Source organism: Danio rerio, chromosome 2 (assembly GCF_052040795.2).
Source record: "Danio rerio strain M-AB ecotype USA chromosome 2, GRCz13ab, whole genome shotgun sequence".
NCBI classification, from domain to species: Eukaryota; Metazoa; Chordata; class Actinopteri; order Cypriniformes; family Danionidae; genus Danio; species Danio rerio.
Genome location: NC_141022.1, coordinates 27,966,540 through 27,987,488, shown reverse-complemented (window position 1 = coordinate 27,987,488; position 20,949 = coordinate 27,966,540). Strand labels below are relative to the sequence as shown.

Genomic DNA, 20,949 nt, shown 5'->3' with positions numbered 1-20,949 from the left:
ACAACCAAGGACCAGCCACAGAGAAAGCTTTGTCCCCTCTACGTTTCAGTCTGGACAGAGGAACTAAACTTAGAGGAGTGTAAAAATGCAACAGCTATGAGAAACAGGTTGGGGCTAGATTATGAAGGGATTTATATACCAGTAAAATCACTTTCAAATCAATTCTCAATTAAATGGGCAGCCAATGGAGGCCCCTTAGAAGAGGGGTAATATTGTCATGTTTTCTACTATTACAAATTATTCTAGCAGCAGCATTTTTGACCAACTGAAGGTTAGAAATTTATGATTTTTACGATGATTTTATGATTTTAAATTTATGAATTTATGTAGTCTAACCGTGATGTAATAATATTGTGGACAACCATCTCTAGTGGGGTGAGATTTAGGAAAGGTTTGACTTTAGACAGCTAGTGGAGTTGATAAAAACTGCAGCCAATAACCGAACTGATATGTTTGTGTAGTTTAAATGACTCATCAAAGATGATGTTGTAAATAATGTTCAGTTTCTTGGAGTTTTGCTTCATAATACCTAATATATAGTCATTGGCAGTGTGGTTGTCATTGGCAAAAGTTTGTTTTGCCTGCCTGTTTTTTTTACCCTAATAACTTATTTTCCTTGTTAACTTGCATTTTCTGACTCACATAAAATGGTAATTTCAGCTAAAACATTGTCGCTTTATTTTGAAGAATGCAAAATATGACCTACATCCTGGGTCCGTTTTTTTAAAAAGTTTAATCCGGATAAAATTGATCCGGATTTAGTAATTCTTTTTTTTGCGATTCGTAATCACGAAATCCAGCTTACTTTTTGAGCCAGTTTTTCAAAGCAACATCGGACTGGATAGGAACTTTTCAGTATCACCAAATCTAGATAATCTGTGCTCAAACAGGATAGGAATTTACTATGTAGAACTATAGATATGTAAAGAGCAACAAGTAGAACAAGTATTGGGGTCAATATAAGTTTATTTTTATTTTAATTGAAAACACACATTTAAAAAAAAAAAAAAACAAGAAAAACTCCACCCCATCTTCTTCTAGCAGTCCGCTCATCTGAGACCTATAACACAAACACTGTACATTGAGGATATTTTGATTAGGATATGTTTTGGATTTCAAAAATCAGAGATTGCCATTTTTTGCATTTTTGGTTATTCTGTAATCATCACTAATAAATATTCTAAAAACAAAAATAGTTTCCATTGTGATGAATATATATATATATATATATATATATATATATATATATATATATATATATATATATATATATATATATATAAAAATATATAAAAATTAGTGACAGAATACATTTTGACAGCTGTTTTGGGGATTATTTTATGAGGTCTTTCTACTTTGCTGGCCTATACTGAAAGGCTGAATACGTTAAAGCTTACCTAATCACAGTAGCCTGACGGATGAACAAACACAATTAAAACCTTATGAATAAATAGGATATCTTGTAAGATACTGAATGATCCAAATATGGTATTATTTGTTACATTTGTAAAGTTTTCATTACATTTTGGCCATGAAATCCATGCAGAATCCACCCTTCTGAAGGGATCAGTTTAATTTAGCTTTTTGGATCAAAGTGATCCAAATCCTACAAAAAAGGTCTGAAAAACCCAAACTAAAGGTTTGATCCGGATCAAAACCAAGATTGGATTACGTGATCTAATCCAATTATATAATATTTTTTCTTTTGAAAAACCATTTTCATTTGATTCAATCCCTTTACTAAAATCCTAGTGGATTACTTTTGAAAAACCGAGCCCTGGATGTCCTGGGGAAGAACTAATTGGTACATTTGGTTAATTGTCTTTATTAAAATGTTGTTTGTTTGTTAGAAACATGAACGTCTCGCTCAGCAGCACCAGCAGCAGAAACGGCGGAAAACAGAACAAGACGAGGAACATCAAAAATTAGCAGAAGAATTGGCCCGACAACAAAGTGACCAAGACAAATCTGATGTCGGTGGCGGTGAAGTGCAACACCATGAAAAGAGCCCAGGGGCCAAGTTCAGCTCCACAGGAGATAAACTCAAAAGACCCAGCTCCCTTTTAGGCAACAATAACGTAATGAAACTCAAGCAGATAATCCCACTTCAAGGCAAATTCACTTCCACCACTTCCCCTACAAGTGGCGAGGCCAAACTCCCAGGCTTCCTCAAGTTCCTCAAATCACAAGAGTTGAAAAAGGAAGCCGCTGCGGCAGTTGCGTCAACAGCGACGCACGGGAGCCACGAGAAATCACAGTCTCCCAGCAAGTCCTTCAATCCAGGCAAACTCTTTAACTTCGGAAAAGAAAATCAATGTACGGGTGCTGCTTCTGATCAGCAAACCAAACCAGAAGATGCCTCAAAGGCCACTAACGCACCGCATACTAACAATGACCACAATACTTCATCAGAAGAGCTTCCATCTGAGCCTGACAAGGGCGAGAGATCAGACTATGGTAATAATCCTTCAAAAAAACAGTGAATGATGCAACTCAGTTAATATATAGCACTGATTGTGATGCTTAACATTTGCTTAAAATGTGATAAAGCGACCATGTAGTGAGCTGAAACGCACGTCAAAGATCATTTTAATACAATATATTAATCTGAGATCTCCATATAGTTTACTCACGGAAGGCGGCATGCTAAATCACCTGCATGATAAAACCAGTGTAGGCATGAGCAAGCAAGAAGGGACGTTTGAATGAGCACTGTATAATCATAGAAAAATAATATGGATAGATTTTCTATTTTTCTACGCATTATTATTTTTCTTATATAAATTAGTACATTTGACAATCTAAAAACACTGTATTCTCCTTGCTGGTTCGGATCTTATAATGAGTGTGAACACATAATGCAATAAAATGGAATTACTGTGAAAATAAAATTGAAACGTGTGTCAGACGCCACATATATAATGGAAGACAATTTTTAGCAGAGGATGAAAAAGTATACATTAATAATAAGGTAGTTGCCACTCTCGATCTCAAGTAGTTATTAGAATTGCAAACGTAACAAAGTTGTTTTCCCCTCACAATTGCAAGATGTAAACTCAACATTCTGAGGAAAATCTGAATTGTGGAATAAAAAGAGAAAAATGACGTTTTTTAAACATAATTCTGAGTTCATGTCTCTCAGTTACAAGTTTATAAAATAAAGGTCTGGCTTTTTTCGTCTAAGAATTGATTTTAAAAACACATGCAAGAAAATGATTAAGATATAAACTTCAAATTGGAAAAAAATATGAAAGTTGAAAAAAAGCAATTACCTTCATTCACAGCAGAGAAAATAAGTATTCAACATGTCATGTTTTTTTCCTGGAAATAATATTTCTAAAGGAGCTGTTGACACGGAATTGAACCAGATTTTGGTATAAACCCAAACAATAAAAACATAAAACAAAAAAATCTTAATTGTTGTGTAATAACAATGAAATGACACAAGGGGAAAGTACTGAACTACTGAAACATATTTATTACTTTATATAAAAACCTTTTTGATGATGGCAGCTTAAAGATGCCTCTCATATGGAAAATAAAGTCACATAAATTGCTCAAGTGTGATTTTATTTTCACAGACTTTAACAGAATATAAAAATCTTGATGGTTTTGTGGGTCTCATCGATCAAGCCTGATCTTTATTTTGCATTTAATATTGGATTCAAATCTGACATTATACAGCTTGATTTTCTTTATCTGAAAGCATTTGTGAGTTTCCTTGGCTGTGTTTTGGATCATTGTCCTGCTGAAAGGTCCACCCTGCTTTCATCTTCATCATCCTAATAATGTAGACGTTGGACTGAAGCAGCTAATATTAATTTACAATGACGAAGGGAAAAGTTTTGCTGAAGAACTACCGAGAGATTTCTACACCTCCCTTTCTTTAGGTGTTCAATACTTTTTCCCTGAGTCACTTCATTTTATTACACATAGCCTCATTTGTAAACTAATTAGATTTGTTTTCTTTGCAAATATAGAGTTCTTTGGTTGTTACCAACATCCAGGGAAATTTTCAAGTCAACAGCACCTTTAGAAATATGATTCCGGGATAAATAGTGACGTGTTTAATACTTTTTTCCCCTGCTGTATATGTACCTTTTTTGACATCTGTGCTGGAAACAAGCTTCCATAATATACACAATGTTACATCACGGTCCTGTTTTTTTTATTACTTTTGTACTGTCATCATTATGCCAAGTAATGCACATCCGTTTGCTCTTAAAATAAACTACACTGCTAAAATAAATTGATACCATACTTCACGGCAGATGTTTTTTAATTATTCATTTTATTTCTGATTATGTGATCTGAGATCATTCGGGAAACAAGCAGAAACTGCTCTGATACGACATCAAACCCTTTCACATGTTCTTAACTGGGATTAGATCCACTAAACTGAACTTTAAAAAAAGCCTTTTGGTGGCATTCATTTCTTAGATTGATGACTATTTTAAACAGAAATCCAAAAGCTCCACTACATAGCTGACATTCAACTGAGAATGACTTCAAAGCACATGTCCAGTTAGAGTCTCAATGAGTGAGAGATTTTCGTCCTTTGAGCATTCGGCGCAGGATTACTTCGATCCCACCTGGAGTGCTAATTCTTTTGATCCAGCCATGGGTCCTCTTACGTTTGATGTTGCTTGGCTGATATTCTGTCCCACGTTTGACTGTGCGGACCTGCTGATGGTTCCAGAGCGGCTGCTGAAAGGCTCCCTCAACTTTGGGGTTCAGCGTCCCTTGCAGGATGCTGTTCTGCTCAGGTCTTGACCTCGACAGGACAGAACTGAGAGAGCGTAGCTGACTGCAGCTGAATATGGATGAGGGAGCACCATTCCTGCTGAAAGTGAATGAAAACATAATGTCAAATATATTACACTTAAAGAAACAAAAAACTTTTTTTGTATTTAAAATAAATTACTAAAATAAAAATATGTTTTGTAAGGCAAGGTAAAAAGACCTAGAACTAAGAAAACTGTACACAATGTCAAGATGTCTACATGTTCTCTAACTGTAAGAAGCACATAAATTGTAGTAGGGCTGTAGTATTTTTCTGCGATATGTATTATGATATTGAGTATACTTTCACCAGATAAAATTAAGGGCTCTATCTGGAAATAATTCATTATTCTATATTGATTGGTATGATTTTGTAGTTCAGTGCATCTGCATCAAATAAAATAAATCGAATCACTAGCACTGAAAAATAGTGCAGCAAAGATGCAATTGAAATGCATCTTTTCTGGGAGTCTGGCAGGCAAAATAACAATAAACAAATTTAAAATATCACTGTATAGTCAACATTGAAAGCATTAAAATTTCTTGCCTCTACGTTTTAAACTGACTTGAAACACTCACAGAACTTAAAAACAAATGCAAATGATGAACATGTTGGCTAACTTTAGTAAAAATGTTTTTAACTGTGGAAAATCCCAACTCGACATTGCATATCCTGCGATGTGACAATTACGAACAGACATATTGCGATATCGATGCTGAAATGATATAATGTGCAGCCCTAAATTGTAGTAGGGCTGCACAATATTGAAAAAATTTTACATTGTGATATTTGTTTATTTTGCGATATATATTGCGATATGAATACAGTTTCATCAGATGACTTGATATCCGTATTTAAAAAAAATTTAAGTTAGATTGATTAAATGAATCTGCAGTGGAAGTGCATCTCCATAAAATCTAATAAACAATCTTTAAAAGTTTTGGGGTCCATCGACACATTTTCTATGTGGTCTGTGCGAGTTGCAGAGCATTTTTGTATTTGCAAGTGTTGTGGGTATCTTCATTCATAACTGTCTATAAATACAATCAAGAAAAAGATACAATTGAAATAAATTGTTTTATTGTTTGCCAAGTTTATCAGTAACTAAATGATGAAAAATAAAAATAATACAGCAAACCTAATTGTAGTTAATGTCACAAATGGTACAATTTATTAAGTCTGAATGTTTTTAAGGTCATTACACAAATCCAGGCATCAAAAACACATGCAAATGATAAACTATAATACAGACTCAACACTGCATATTCTGCAATTTCGAAAATTCATATTGCGATATCGATGAAGAAACGATATATTGTGCAGGTCTAAATTATAGTAGTAAAATTGTTTCTGAGATCGAAAAGTTTAACTTCGTAACATCAAAAAATAAATAAATCAAGTGACTAATTACTATAACGTTAGCATTCTACAGAATATCAATGTTGTCAATGCAACTTAATATATTTTCCTTTACCTCTTTTTTTTTTACTTTATCTTTAAATAAAGACTGTAATTTTTATTAGACAACAAGATAAATTCATTCATTTTTTAAATCTCAAATAAATGGGACTTGATTTGAGACTGTTTCGAATTTTCAAAGAAATCGCTTTTAAAGTGCATAATGCAACATTTAATGGAATAATATCAACATGGAATCAGATGTATCTTCACTAAATAACATTTTTGATGTATTTATACTGAAAAAACAAGACAAACGCTTAGTGATGATAGGTGGTCTCTAGGGCTTGTGGTTACATGTGCCATCATCAACGAACCGTTTAGCAAACTATTTATCAAAAACATGTTTTCTTGTAAACAAAATAGAGCGTTGCCACATACCAACACAAACTGTGTGCCCCATTTAAGCGAGAAAAAGCTGTCCGTAATGTGTTCATCTCGGCTCCAGCTTCAGTCCATCAATATCACAGCAAAGTCATCACGTGTCTCTGGTCTCTTCCTCTACTGATGGACTGGCGGTTTTCAAAACACAACACTGCTCCCTTTCGGTCAAATCCAGAATTACACATGCGCAGCCCGACGTTTTATTCAATCACAAACGTACTAACTTTATTATAGAAAGAAAAGCTGTTGTATCCATGCACTGTTATTATTTTAAATAGATTTTTACAGATGAACTCTGTTTTAGCTTGGTTTACAGAATAATGGGTGAGGTTGGATCCGAAAATTGAGTGGCCGGAAGCGGAAGTGTTACTCTGAAGTATACGTTTTGCTTAGCTTCACGATCCAACCACCACGCAAATTCTGCAGACAACCGTCGATAAATTTCACTAAACACTGCGGTGCAGCATTTTCAGCCGCCAAGATGTTTAACAGAATGACAAGTTTGTGGATGGGCGATGTAAGTAGCGTGTTTTTTTTTACTTTTTAATCGATAACGCGAGTGTGTAGAGCAGAAACTAGCAGCATGTGGTTTTAGCTCGATGTTACGCAAGCACGACAAAGTGAACGTTTGAAATACTCACTAAACGAACAACGACCATAAACGAATGCATGTCGATTTAAATTATATTGTAATATGTTTGAAAACAAGCCGCTATTTAGTCAGTAAGTTAATTTTACCCAATGTTTGTTGTCGACAGGCCTCTTGTATTTGCATAAGTACTTCTAGTGTCGTAATGTGAACGATAAGACGAACTACATGTTTTACTTTAAGCACGTATGATTGTAAGATCACTCAACCTAGCAATATGCTTTGGTGCACATCTTTAGGTTAAGCCAATTTTATTATTTAAAGTTTTGTGGCACGTGACGCAGGTCTCTTAACTTTCTTGATCTTCCTGCAAATCATTGACACGTTACATATTCACAATATTTTGCCATATTTAAATATAAGATTAACATTATCATCATTTGTTTTACAGTTAGACCCATACATGGACGAGAACTTCATTAAGCAAGCTTTCAGCACCATGGGAGAGACTGCATTCGGTGTCAAGATCATTACACATCGAGTTACTGGGTAAGTTAGGATCTCTAATCTAAATAGAGAACAACGGTCAGCTCCAGTTGTAAATTCTTCAGAGAGTTTAACCAGATTTTTTAACTCTAAGAACAAGATCTGCTGTTAAGTTTAAACATCTAAAGTTGTTAACTGCACCGATTAGGCACGGGCTGGTATAAAACTGTTGGTATGATGATAACTTTGGAAAAAAAAAACATCACGGTTTCACTGTATTGTTATTACTGCTCTAAAATATGTTCTATTTAAATGTCTGGGTGTAAAACAGCAACTTTTTCCTTCCTTGAACACAATGTATTTTATTTTAAGAAACATTTAAAATATTTTTCAACAGTTGCTTTTGACGTGGAGGTTTTTCTTTTTTTGCTGGAGATGCTGTTGTCCTAAAAAAATCGAAATAAAATAGTCACAAAGAACCTTTAAAAAATAAAGTTCTTATACCTTAGGAATGGTATAACAGAAAATTTTGGCGGTTGTAAAACCTTGACTTTTCAAAGCTGCAGTAAACATTGAAACCATGCCTATCACGGCTATAAATATTTTAGCTGATAACCATTTTATTTAAAAAAAATCTTTCTCCAATACCGATATTGGTCAGTTTACTAATTAATTTTTTTTTCACTCAAATGGAATTGGATCTATTTAACAGTCAACTGTCCAACATTTTAAGAGGGGCACAAGCTAAGATAGAAAAAAAAAATACAATGACAATTTTTCGAAGCTGATTTTTTGCCCTTTTGTAGAAATTTTAGAAACGATTTGACATATGTTAAATAAACGTTGTATTATATTTATTTAAAAAACTTAAACAAATCCATTGCTGTTGCTATATGAAAGTGATCATTTTTTTATATTCAAAAATATTTTCCAGAAAAATATTGACTCATTAAAGTGCAGTTGGTTTCTTTTGTTGTTCTTTTTAGCCAAACTAAGCAGTGCTTTTGTGCCAGCAATTGTGTTCAAACCAGATGCTCTTCCGATTTGACATTTTGTACATATTAGGTGCACATTATAGTTTTTGTAAGCATTTTGTGATTGTTCTTCAAACTATAGTAGATATGCTAGTATTATCTACTAGGAATTAGTTGAATCATTATCTCATCTTAATTTTTAAATAATCATCTTCATTGGTTAAAAAAATGATCATGAAACACTAAATTACAATTTATGGAGATTTCAATGTTTTCAACAATTTTTTTTTGTGTTGCACATCAGAAGACTATGCTGCCCTTCACAATTCCTAATACAATAGAGGAATGATAAAGTTATTTTTATCTAAATATTATAAGTATTACTATTTTTAAGCACTTAAAAATAGGATAACATTTCCCAGTTGTAAAAACAACAAAAACACATGAGACAATCCTCTGTTGTGTGCTTTTTCAGAGGCTCAGCTGGATACTGTTTTGTGGAGATGGCAGACGAGGCCAGTGTTGACCGCTGCGTGCAGAGGCTTAATGGGAAGCTGGTTCCAGGATCAAATCCGGTGAGATGCCAAACTTGCTCCCAATAAATTGTATAGTTTTGGCATCCATCTTTATTTTTTCCATATATATTTTTCAATGCATTCATGTGTATATATAGATCATTATAGGAAGAAGTAACCAGCATGGCCCCCACCTGGTTTAAGACATTTCAGTTATTACTCCATATATTACTAGTGATGGGCAAGTCACAGAGCTCAATTTCTTCCCTAAGGAAGGTGGTTGAGGCTGTTTATAAAATGACTTTGTTTGAAGCTGGTGAATAAACTCTGTTAGGAACTAGCTGACGAATGGGATAAAGCCAGTTCTGATTGGTGGAGGTATGTGGAAATCATAGCTTCCTTACTCTAATAATATGACACTTTATTTGTCAGCGAATTGACTCCATACTACAGACAAGGCATCGTCTGATTTGCTCAATAGTTTTATTTCTTTTGTTTTCAGCCCAGGAAGTTCAAGCTAAACTATGCAACATATGGGAAAAGGCCAGAGCCTGGGTAAGCACGATAACATTCAACAGCCAACTTCTTGATTTCATGAAGTATTTTTGTAATTTAGTTGGTTTTCTCCGTCAGCCCAGAGTTCTCTGTCTTTGTTGGCGATCTCACATCAGAAGTGGATGACTACCAGCTACATCAGTTCTTTCTGAAAAAATTCCCTTCATGTAAAGGAGCTAAAGTTGTCACAGATCCCTATGGGAACTCCAGGTATGAAAAGCTGCAGCTATCACATGTGTACCGTATAACCTTACTTGGCTTTCTTTGACAGTTTGACCTACTGATGTTGACAACAGATGAGGTAGTTCAACTAGATGTGGTCTCCTTTATCTTTCATTTGATGTCTTATTTTCAGTCGATACTCTTTACCCTCCCTCTCCTAAAAAGGGCCAGACAATACATGGATGTGTTTTGCCGTTGTTGCAAATCTGCTAAAACTATTGTTTTCCCCATATAGGGTAAGCAAGAGCAACTCACAATTGAAGTGATGCTACTTCATGTTAAAAGTAAAAGAGAAGTTTCAGTTCTACCATCAAATCAATTTTTTACTTTCTGAATACATAATGAAATATGCTTATACTGCATGATGAGGCGCACAGAGAGTGAGAGAGCGGGTGTTGATGATGCAGTTTTTTTCACTGTACAGGGGTTATGGCTTTGTCAAGTTTAGCGACGAGAATGAACAGAAGAAAGCCCTCGAGGAGTTTCAGAATGCTTCGGGTCTCGGAGGAAAACCCATCAGGATAAGCATCGCCGTCAACAAAGGGTACATTGCATCTGATTAAATGCATTTATTTGTGTTTATTGTTTAAACCCGTTTAAGGTTTGACCTTTTTTTTTTTTGTTTACTAACCCTTAAGTTATTTTGACTTTTGTTCCTCTTCAAACACAAAGCGAGATACTTTTATAAAATTTGAGAAATTTACGATACCTCATAAAGAGATCTACAAATAAATCAATATCAGGCATCCTAGAAAAGATATAGTCAGTTTGTGAGGATCGGATTTAATTAAGTTTTTTGCACATTCAAAAAAAAAAAAAAAGCAATCAGCAAGTGAACCATACCTGAAAAAGTTCAAATTTGTCAACTGACATGCAAAATTAACCAATAACTGAAATTGCTGTCATTTAATAGCCCTTTACTTGTTCCATACTTATTTGACTTTCTTATTTTCTGTTGAACACAACAGATTACATTTTTAAGAAAGCTGGAAACTTGGACTTTAGTAGTATTTGAAGAAAATTTAGGATTTTATTTTAAGTTTGGGTAGACTTTCAGTGGAGGGAACAAACATTTCTCAGATTACGCTAAAAATACAGTAATTTGTGTCCTAAAAATTATCAACTTTTTATGGGGTTGAAATAATGCTATACAAGTAGTTTTGGTTTGGAAGGGAAGTAACACTTAAAGGTGCAGTAGTTGATTGTCTTCCGAAACACGTTTTGTTTTGGTGGTGGAAAGTCTCATCACATTCCAATAACAATTTTTAAAGTAAAAAGACCTAAATGTATTTATATGTATTTTTATGTTCTGGATAAGGCAATAAACAAAAAAAAATGTACATCCAATTAAAAAATTGTCAGGCCAACATTTCCCATAAATCTGTCAGTCAGCAAATGTAGATGTGTACTTCTGCGCACCAGTTCACGCAGATCTGCCATTTGCGTGTGCACGCTTGCCGTGTTCACCTGCATGAGAGAGAATGTGAAATTTTTTTTTTTTAAATTCTGAATCCCATATTGGAGTTACTTTTGCATGCTGGAGGAAGGATGTGACCATGGCTGAAGTATTTCTGTTAGACGGGTAATGTTAAGTTTTAAAACTATTTTAGTCACGCAAAGCTGATGTAGATTGTGTTGTTTCTATGCACAGTAGTGTTGTTTAGCCACTAAAATCTTCCTGCCAAAGATTATTGTGGCTATTTTCAGTTTCATATGGGACCTTTTACTGCATCGATATTGTAGATTTATATTTAGTTTAACAACAAAACATCATTAAATAGTGCTATTCCACCTATCCTGCTTTACTGAGCTAAATGTGGTTATATATTCACATTGGTTTATTTATGAACATGAAAGCCTGTGACAAACTCCCTATATTATTTACCATGCTACTTTGAATATTCGCTCAGAAATAGCATGCAAGTATTGCTTAATAATAATTGTAAATGCTGCACGCTGCCGGCCAACCACTAAGCATACAGTAGTCACTTTAGGACAAAGCATGTGAGAGAGTGAGACCGTCGATCCTTGCATGCATGAAATATTCCACATTGACAAATATTTCTTGCTACATAACTGAAAACGTTCTAAATATAATAGTTTTATTTCAGAATTGTTGTATTATAAAGTAGTGTAAGGTTTTCTAACTGGTGAATGACATGATCTCGTAGTGGGTCTACTGTCATCTTTAATGTGCGTGTTCGTGATTTCAGGAGGCGTGGCTTTGGATTGCAGTGGATGGACTGTGTTTTAAAGATATGCAATTTTATAGAATTTTGGCAGATCACCTACTGCACCACATTTAAATTTAAACCTGTCAGATCCACTTAAAATCTCACTATATTTTTTTTTCTTAATTCAGCAACAAAGCAAGCACTTACCACAACCAGAATAACACTTACAACACCAACTATCAGCAGCAGTACTATCAGCAGCCCTACAACAGTTACTACCCACAGTGGGGCTATGATCAGTACAGCGGTTACAACTACGGATATAACCCTTATGCGGCCCCCCCTCCAATGATGGGACCACCTCCACCCATGGGAATGCCCCCCATGCCCCCTGACATGCAGGGATCCACAGAGGTAATTTATGGTACCGTTTAAATGTTTTCATATTAACCTCCAAATTATTACTGTTCTGGAACTAACCGTTTTTTATTGCTTTATCAGGCACATGATGGCACAGAGGAAGTTGAGGAGGACCCTTCTGAAGGTAATATTTTTGTAAAATTGACTTTCTTTTATCAATTTATCATATTTGTTAATGTTTATAAAGAGCCCATACACAAGTAAATTACTCACCATCTTTTTCCCCTGCAGACCCAAACCCACAGGTGGATGTGGAAGAGTTAAATAGGCAGTACATGGAGCGAAGTGAGGAGCTCTATGATTCGCTCATGGAGTGTCACTGGCTGCCAATGGACACCATCACATCTGACATTTCTATGATGAACGGGTCATGACTATCTGAACCAACCACCGTCCAGGATTATTATATGTGAAGGAACTTGCCTTTTTTATAATGCTCTGAGCAAGTTTCAGAGATAATTTCCTCTCCCTTTCAGCCTTTTATTTGGAGCTTCATCTCAACAGGCAAGATGTTTTTCTTTGTGTGTGTGTCCAATATTATTATTATTTTTTTTTTCAGAATGTTGATAGTTACGGTTGAACTGTTCATTTTCTTTTCTTTTTTTATTTCTTTGAAGACAGATGGACACAATTTGATTCAGTCCTGTTGTCATTTTTAACTAGGAGCTATTCCTATTCTTGCCTTATTAAACTTTTTCCATTCAAATTTTGAAGCATGCATTGTGGGTACAAATGTTGTGTCGTCAAAATAAGCCTTTATATATACCCTACACCCTTTTTGTCCTTTATGTTCAAGACATGGTCATTTTTATGGGAGATTTAGGACATGGGGATTTTTGCAAGAAAAATAATAACACAGCATTGACCAAGATTTCTCTGCTCTTAAATTGGGGCATACTTTGGGGCATAAATCATTAAACGTTTCTTATTTAAGGCTGTGCTTTTCCAAAAAAGTGAGTATTTTTGTAATAACATACTGAGGTTGTCAAGGATGAACTTAATAAATCACTTTGATGTCTCAATTGTCTCCTTGTTTGGAATTATGAATTTATCTCTTGCAAAAGAATTCTAATGCCATTAAAGACATGCTTTGCCCTACAGGGATAAATTAATTTCTCATATTGTTCCAAATGTTTTTTTCTTCTGTAGATATTTTGATTTGAACACCATTGGAAATAATAGTCATCAAGGTTAGGCACAACACGAGTAATTGATGATTTTCTGTTTTGTTGAATTATGAGTTTATTATCTATCATTGTGTGATCATGATCTTCTACATCAGTGGTTCCCAAAGTGGGGGTCGCTTGGTAATTTCCAAAAATCAAATGCATTTAATTAAACTAGAAATAACCTACAGAAAAAGTTAATAGTTACATAAAGCAAATAAAAAAGCCATCAGCCCTTAAATTTTATTATGATTATTTTTTTAATTATTATTATTTTTTACTCCTGGGGTGATTACGATATATTAAAGACACGGCAATAGCGTCAGATAGATTTTATGGTACCAGGTTAAACTGTCTGACACCTTTATGGGCTCAACAATAAGAATTACCTGGTGGCCCGGGCCAGCATGACAGACGATTGGAACAGTAGACAGGATCATTACTGGTCCAATAGGTACTTTTTAAGTCTTTAAATGCTACCTTTGTGACGTCGTTAACATTATATTGCTTTTCGGTTACTCTTCCCTGATTTGATGTTTTAAGCATGCAGTTTTTTCTATAACCTGGTAACAACCAATACATCGAAGAAACAGCAACATGGTGGCAACATCAAATTATAAGGCTAAAAGAAAAAGTTTGTTTCTAAAGTCTTGGAAGCAGACATTCACATGCAATCAACTCAATAAAAAAGTAAGTCAACAAAGTTTGACAAGTCAGCCACCTTTTGTTAAATAATTTCAAACTGCAATAAAATACCTCCACATTTTCTATACTGCTTTTGTTCGCTTAACACTTTGAATTTTGCTCATTATACATTTATTAACATTTTCTTTTAAGTATTGAAATTCTAGATTCACACAGTATTTTTACAAAACATTTAAAATATTTGGCTGAGAAATAGCTATTAACTTTTGCTTTATTTTCTCCTTTTTTTTGGTGGGGCCAGTGAAAATTTAGGCAGGGCAATTAAAAAAACTGAACCACTGGCCTGATCAGACCAGTAGAAAAAAATCCTTAGCATTGAACCCTGGTGTTTGCTGTCCCTGGAGAGAGCCCTGAGCTCCCTCCTGTTTGAAGAGCGAGATAGAAGTTTGAGCGCCTGTAGGTCTCGAGGAATCCCCAGCTTGTGAACATAATAGGAATAGCCGAGAGATATAACTGGTTAAGAGCTTGACTTATGATGCCACTTTGGATTAGTCAATTTACTTATACTGTATGTCTTTGGACTGTGGAAGGAACCCGGAGAGATCATGCAAACTGCACAGAAATGCAGACTGGCATAGTAGGGGCTCGAACCAGTGGCGTTTTTGCTGTGAGACAACAGTGGGAAATGAGTAGGGGTGGAAGGCGGGATTCGAAGATGACTGTAGTGAAAAAACTGGTTATTTATGGTAAGTTACTATTCATCTGTGAAGATGATGCAAGACCAGCCACGATCAATCATAAGCAATTGATCCTCTCGAAATTAGTTTATAAATATATTGCACAAAAATAAATTCAGGCCACAACTAAACATGTAGGATGGTCTCCGAGTGGCGCTTTTTAAATTTAAATGACGAATTGTCTTGGGCCTATGTTTTCAATAGGCCCATGTGCAAGGTTCATATATTTATAACCACATCAGAGGATATTGGATGTTGCGATATCACTGGCATTGTTATTTTGGGGGTCACGAATTTAAAAGTTTGGGAACCCCTGGTCTAGATTCACATTTTGTGCTTCTATAATTTCATAATGGTGAATGTCAGAATTTAGCCAGCATGTAATTGAGAATGAAACATAACACCAGCAATTTTTCATATGCAATTGATCAAATATACCTTCGTTGGATATTGACAAGAGATTTGGCTAAATGTTCTGCTGTACTGCAGCCTTACATAAGATTCATTTGAGTTCAGCTAAGATTTCAAGCATACTTCAGTTGATCTCTTTAGCATTAGTTTGTGTTTCTAATAACTCATCCTGTTTGCTCTGGGTTGACAAAAGTCCCACCCCTGGTCTTCCAGGACAGTACCAGCTAGGTCCAAGTCGATACCAGCCCTGATACAGGGCTCTCCAGCTCAAACAACCCAAAGCACCTCCTAAAAGCTGAGTAGGAAATTCTGGGAAATAAGCCAGCAAGCAGAGGAGCAGGAACACCCAGAGACTCAACAGCAGGACGCAGAACAGGAAGAGGATGCGCAGCGGGGCTTCTGAGGGTCCACCCAGGTTCAGGTAGGGCCCAAACACTGCCGTCTCCTCAGCCAGAAGCAGGCAGCACAAACACAGCAGGAGGGCATCTTCAGATACTTCGTAGCCTCGCCACAACATGCCAGAGCGGACGCATGTCTCCTTTGTTTCTGCTTCCCGTAAGAGCAGTAAAGGTTGGCCTTCTCCATTGGTCCCAGAAGTCATTTCAAGAGCGGCACTGAGGGGCTCGTAGCAGCTCCCTGTGGCATTTTCCAGCAAGCACAGCAGCTTGCGGAAGCCCAACCACAGTCCACCGGCCACTGCTAACCGAGACAGGTGTCGCAGGGAAAGAGTGAGCGAACGGCGAACTGAGAACGAGAGAACGAAGACAAAAGAGCCAACAAAGATGCAGGTCCAGCCCCAGCCTGAGCGCAGGAAAACCCTAGAAACCAAGAGGGATTAACATATTATTGTTTCAATATTGAAATCTCTGTCCATATCTTATATTCCATTTGCAAGCTAATATTTGTAGGCTGCGTAGGCACCTTAATGCATAAAGTACACATCCTGTGAACACTTTACTGGCCCAATCCTAAATAGCACACTTCATGTTCACTTGTGGTCTTGAAATGGCTGCCACAGATAGACGTAGGCCTATGTTAAGTCTTGTTTTAAAATACAAAAGAAGGTAATTTGAAGAATGTTGGAAATAGGTAGCTATTGACTTCCTAACAATTTTTACTATAAAGTCGATGACTAAAAGTTTTTATATAGTCTTCCAAATGTCTTCTGGTTCATCAGAAAGTAAAAGAAAACTCATAGAAGTTTGGGTGAGTACATTTGATTTTTTGGAACGGCCGTTTTGATGCTATGCACACTTCTGCTAAGGATGAACAAATTAAGGTTTAAGCAGATTATTTTATGAAAGTGCAGAGGAAGACCACAAAGGTGAAGAGTGCCATTTGGGATTGGGTGACAATTTCATTTAGCAGTGAAGTGAGGCATTTGAGACTGATTGGTCACATTGTTATAATAAATACTGCCTTCAATTAATCTTGTATTTTTTAAAAACAATTTATGTCACATTTTACACTACCTGACAAAAGTCTTGTCATCTATTCAAGTTTTAGGAACAACAAATAATAACTTTTAGTTGATCATTTGGTATCAGAAGTGGCTTATCTGAAGGCAAAGGCCGTTAGATTATGCTTATTTTACTTAAGTAAAATATGATCATGGCTTGATTTTTAATTAATTAATTAGTACAGTAAGGTCTGACTTTGCTTAGACAAAAGTCTTGTCAATTAACAGAAATAATGTACAGTATAGAATATAAAGTCATGGCGCAGTGGAAAATAATGAATATTGTGTATGACTCCCATGAGCTTGGAGGACTGCAGCCGTACATCTCTGCAATGACTCAAATAACTCATTAATAAAGTCATCTGGAATGGCAAAGAAAGTGTTTTTGCAGGACTCCCAGAGTTCATCAAGATTCTTTGCATTAATTTTCAATGCCTCCTTCATCTTACCCCAGACATGCTCAATAATGTTCATGTCTGGTGACTGAGCTGGCCAATCCTTGAGCACCTTGACCTTCTTTGCTTTCAGGAACTTTGAGGCTGAAGTATGATAAGAAGCGCTATCCTGCTGCAGAATTTGTCTCCTCCTGTGGTTTGTAATGTAATGGGCAGCAAAAATACCTGATACCTCAGGCTGTTGATGTTGCCATTCACTCTCACATGCCTCCATACTGAATGTAAAACCATGATTTTTCCTTCACCAAACTTGACTGATTTCTGTGAGAATCTTTTGTCCATGCAGGTTCCAGTACGTCTTCTGCAGTTTTTGTGATGATTGGGATGCAGTTCAACAGATGATTCATCAGAAAAATCTACCTTCTGCCACTTCCAAATGATCAACTACAAGTCAAGTTAATAATTGTTGCTCTTAACTGGGATTGGCGACAAGACTTTTGAAAGGTAGTGTACTCACATCTTTGATCTCAGAATAAACCTTTTTGCATGGGATTTTTATTTGCTGGGGACCTTATAAAATTAAATTCACTAATTTATCCACTGCATAAATATATAAAATATAACATAACTTGATTAACAAGTTGCTTTACTTCACTTCCATTCCTACATTCTCTCTTACGGCCTCATGCAATAGTTAGATGTCCAGTGGATGCGCTCTTCAGAATCTCACTTGTAGTAGTAGGTCATTGGTGTACATTTTGCCCACTTTTTTCAAATACTTATGAATTCAGACATACTCCTCTGCTCACATACTGTTTTTCACACACTGTAAAATGCTGGGTTCCACACAATCAATTTGTGTTGAGGAAACATGAAGGAATTAATTTAACTTATTCATTTTTACAAATATAAGTGGATTGAACTTAAAACAACTGCGTTGTCCTGAAAAAACCTCAAGATTTGGGTTGTTTCTGCTCAATTTTAATAAGTAGTTTGGACAAATAGTAAATGTAATTTTTAAATGTACTTTATAGGAAAATTTGGAGTTTTATGGAGAAGTCATTGAATCAATCATTCAGCAAACCCAGTTTTATTCAGCAATACTACTGTGTTGCATAGAGATGTGATGGTTTCATTCTGGTTTGACCTCATTTTGAATACAAATGGCAAATAATGTGTCTAAAACGCAAGTCATTCAGTGCTAACATTTGTTGTAAACAAGCAGGGACACTATAGTACAGACAACAGAAATCTTGCCGGTGTGGTGTTGCTTAGTTAAACTGAATTTAATAACATATTTATTTGAACAGGTTTGTGCTGCTTACCTGTACAGAAAGTGAGTCCTCTTGGCGAAGACACTATAATGGGAAACCCACAGACTCAGGAGAGGCCCAAACAAAAGCAAGGCCGACAGCAGCAAGTGGAAATGACGTCGAAATGATGTGTTGCCCAGAAGTCCAGCTGCCAGGTCAGTAATGACCACAAGGATCGAGTTTAGAAACATTTGTATTGTATTGTTTGAGGTCAATTACAGATAATATGGGTTGTAATAGTACAAATTCCCCTGCAGTGAATACTAAATAAATTTGCAATTAATGGATTTACATGTGCTCAAAGAGTAAGCATGTACAGTAATCATCAAAGTAGATCAGTGCAAACGTTTGCTCCAGTTGGCACTGAAATCGGTTGCAGATATGCTTATAGTTACAGTCACAATTTTTTTTTGCATTCAATCCAGTTGTGAAAACTCTTTCCTCTTCTTGCACTCTACGTCCTTCAACCTCCAGGAGATTTTCATGGCCTGTGTCTCCTCTGATCCGTCTTTCCAGTGATCTGGGAGCGCTCGGCCTTCACATGCTCGTCACCAATAACTTCTGTTTACTCACTGATTCCAAATCCTTGAGAGTCCTGTTCATTCCTGATTTCCATGCTCTTTGAATGTGCGGGTCACTTTCATTTCTCCAGCCGCACAACTGTCCTTACAGAGGGTCTCTGGCAGCTTTCACAGGGCCCACTCTCCACCCCCTCACAACAGAAAAAGAAATGTTGTCGCCTTCTGTGTGCTTGTGTTTGCAGGTGTCATGTTGCAATTACTGCTCTGTAAGAAACTTCTCTTACTATGGCAAGCTATTTCAACATTTAATCAGTATAGAACACTAGTATATATTATCATGCTAATTATATATATATATATATATATATATATATATATATATATATATATATATATATATATATATATATATATATATATATATATATCAATATGTGTATGCATTTGTATTAGTAAGTACAACTACTTATTCATTAGCTGTTAGTGATAACCCTTTGGGAATTAGCCTTTTAGATACTAATACTTGTTCATTATTTATATATCTGTTATTAATATTGGATACATGTACTTTCTAATATGATCTCTTTAATTTACTTATGTGTTGGATTGTAGAACTTATTCAGAAGATACCACTACTTTTAGATACTACTCATTAATTAGATATTGAAGCTATTAAATAGATACTATATTATTTTGGTACTAGTGCTATTTCATAATGACTAGTGATGTTTATTTTGATTAAAATGTACTCTAACTGGGATTAATACTTATAGGTTCTAGTAATTAAAAATATTACGCAATCAGTACCCATTACTGGTAGCATAGTATTTTTTAATTACTAGAACCTATTAAATAATTTTACTTACTATATAAAAGATATTAGAAATGAATTAATTAGGTACTATTTATATACACTCACCAGCCACTTTATTAGGTACACCTTACTAGTGCCGGGTTGGACCCATTTTTGCCTTCAGAACTGACTTCATGGTGTAAATTCAACAAGGTACTGGAACTATTTCTCAAAGATTTTGGTCCATATTGACATCATAGCATTACGCAGCAGATTTATTGGCTGCACATTCATGATATGAATCTTCCTTTCCACCACATCTCAAAGATGCTCTTTTGGATTGAGCTCTGGTGACTGTGGAGGCCATTTGAGTACAGTGAACTCATTGTCATGTTCAAGAAACCTGTCTGACATGATTCGCGCTTTATGACATGGTGTGTTATCTTGCTGGAAGTAGCCATTAGAAGATGGGTATACTGTGGTCATAAAGGGATGGACATGGTCAACAACAATCAAATAGGCCGTGGTGTTAATACGATGCTCAATTGGTACTAATGGGCCTAAAGTGGGCCAAGAAAATATCCCCCACACTATTACACCACCACCACCAGCCTGAACCATTGATACAAGGCAGGATGGATCTATTTTTTATGTTGTTGATGCCAAATTCTGACCATACCATCTGAATGTCGCTGCAGAAATCAGACTACACAAATTTTTTCCAATCTTCTGTTGTCCAATATTGTGAGCCTGTGCAAATTGTGGCTTCAGTTTCCTGTTCTTAGCTGAAAGGAGTGGCCCACGATGTGGTCTTTTGCTGCTGTAGCCCATCCGCCTCAAGGTTGGACATGTTGTGTGTTCAGAAATGCTCTTCTGCATACCTCTGTTGTAACGAATGGTTATTTGAGTTACTGTTGCCTTTATATCAGCTGGAACCAGTCTGGCCATT

At 35.8% G+C, this 20,949-nt stretch overlaps 4 protein-coding genes across 8 annotated transcripts in view; 2 read left to right on the top strand and 2 right to left on the bottom strand.

The window, feature by feature from the left end:
• ano8a (anoctamin 8a) overlaps positions 1-4,270 on the top strand; it is a 29,494-nt gene extending 25,224 nt beyond the window's left edge. The window contains exon 17 of the mRNA XM_087240805.1: positions 1,851-4,270. Coding sequence (XP_087096931.1) covers positions 1,851-2,483 — 633 coding nt within the window. The 3' untranslated portion in view covers positions 2,484-4,270. The remainder of the gene's footprint in view (positions 1-1,850) is intronic.
• Positions 4,048-6,765, bottom strand: mrpl34 (mitochondrial ribosomal protein L34). Of its 2 annotated transcripts, none has more exon segments than NM_001199680.2 (2): positions 4,048-4,843; positions 6,623-6,765. In NM_001199680.2, coding segments are annotated over 2 exon segments (366 nt in total). In that variant the 5' UTR covers positions 6,679-6,765; the 3' UTR covers positions 4,048-4,533.
• Positions 6,766-6,998: 233 nt separating this feature from the next.
• Positions 6,999-13,582, top strand: trnau1apb (tRNA selenocysteine 1 associated protein 1b). Of its 4 annotated transcripts, XR_015477967.1 has the most exons (10): positions 6,999-7,142; positions 7,666-7,763; positions 9,150-9,249; positions 9,692-9,744; positions 9,823-10,045; positions 10,202-10,250; positions 10,391-10,510; positions 12,329-12,554; positions 12,642-12,684; positions 12,792-13,582. XR_015477967.1 is itself a non-coding variant. In NM_001029966.2 (9 exon segments), coding segments are annotated over 9 exon segments (951 nt in total). In that variant the 5' UTR covers positions 7,002-7,106; the 3' UTR covers positions 12,935-13,582.
• Positions 13,583-14,628: 1,046 nt separating this feature from the next.
• Positions 14,629-19,365, bottom strand: fitm1l (fat storage inducing transmembrane protein 1, like). Its single transcript, NM_001351668.1, is given in 2 exon segments — positions 14,629-16,337; positions 18,699-19,365. Coding segments are annotated over 2 exon segments (873 nt in total). The 5' UTR covers positions 18,878-19,365; the 3' UTR covers positions 14,629-15,643.
• Between the last annotated feature and the right edge of the window lie 1,584 nt (positions 19,366-20,949).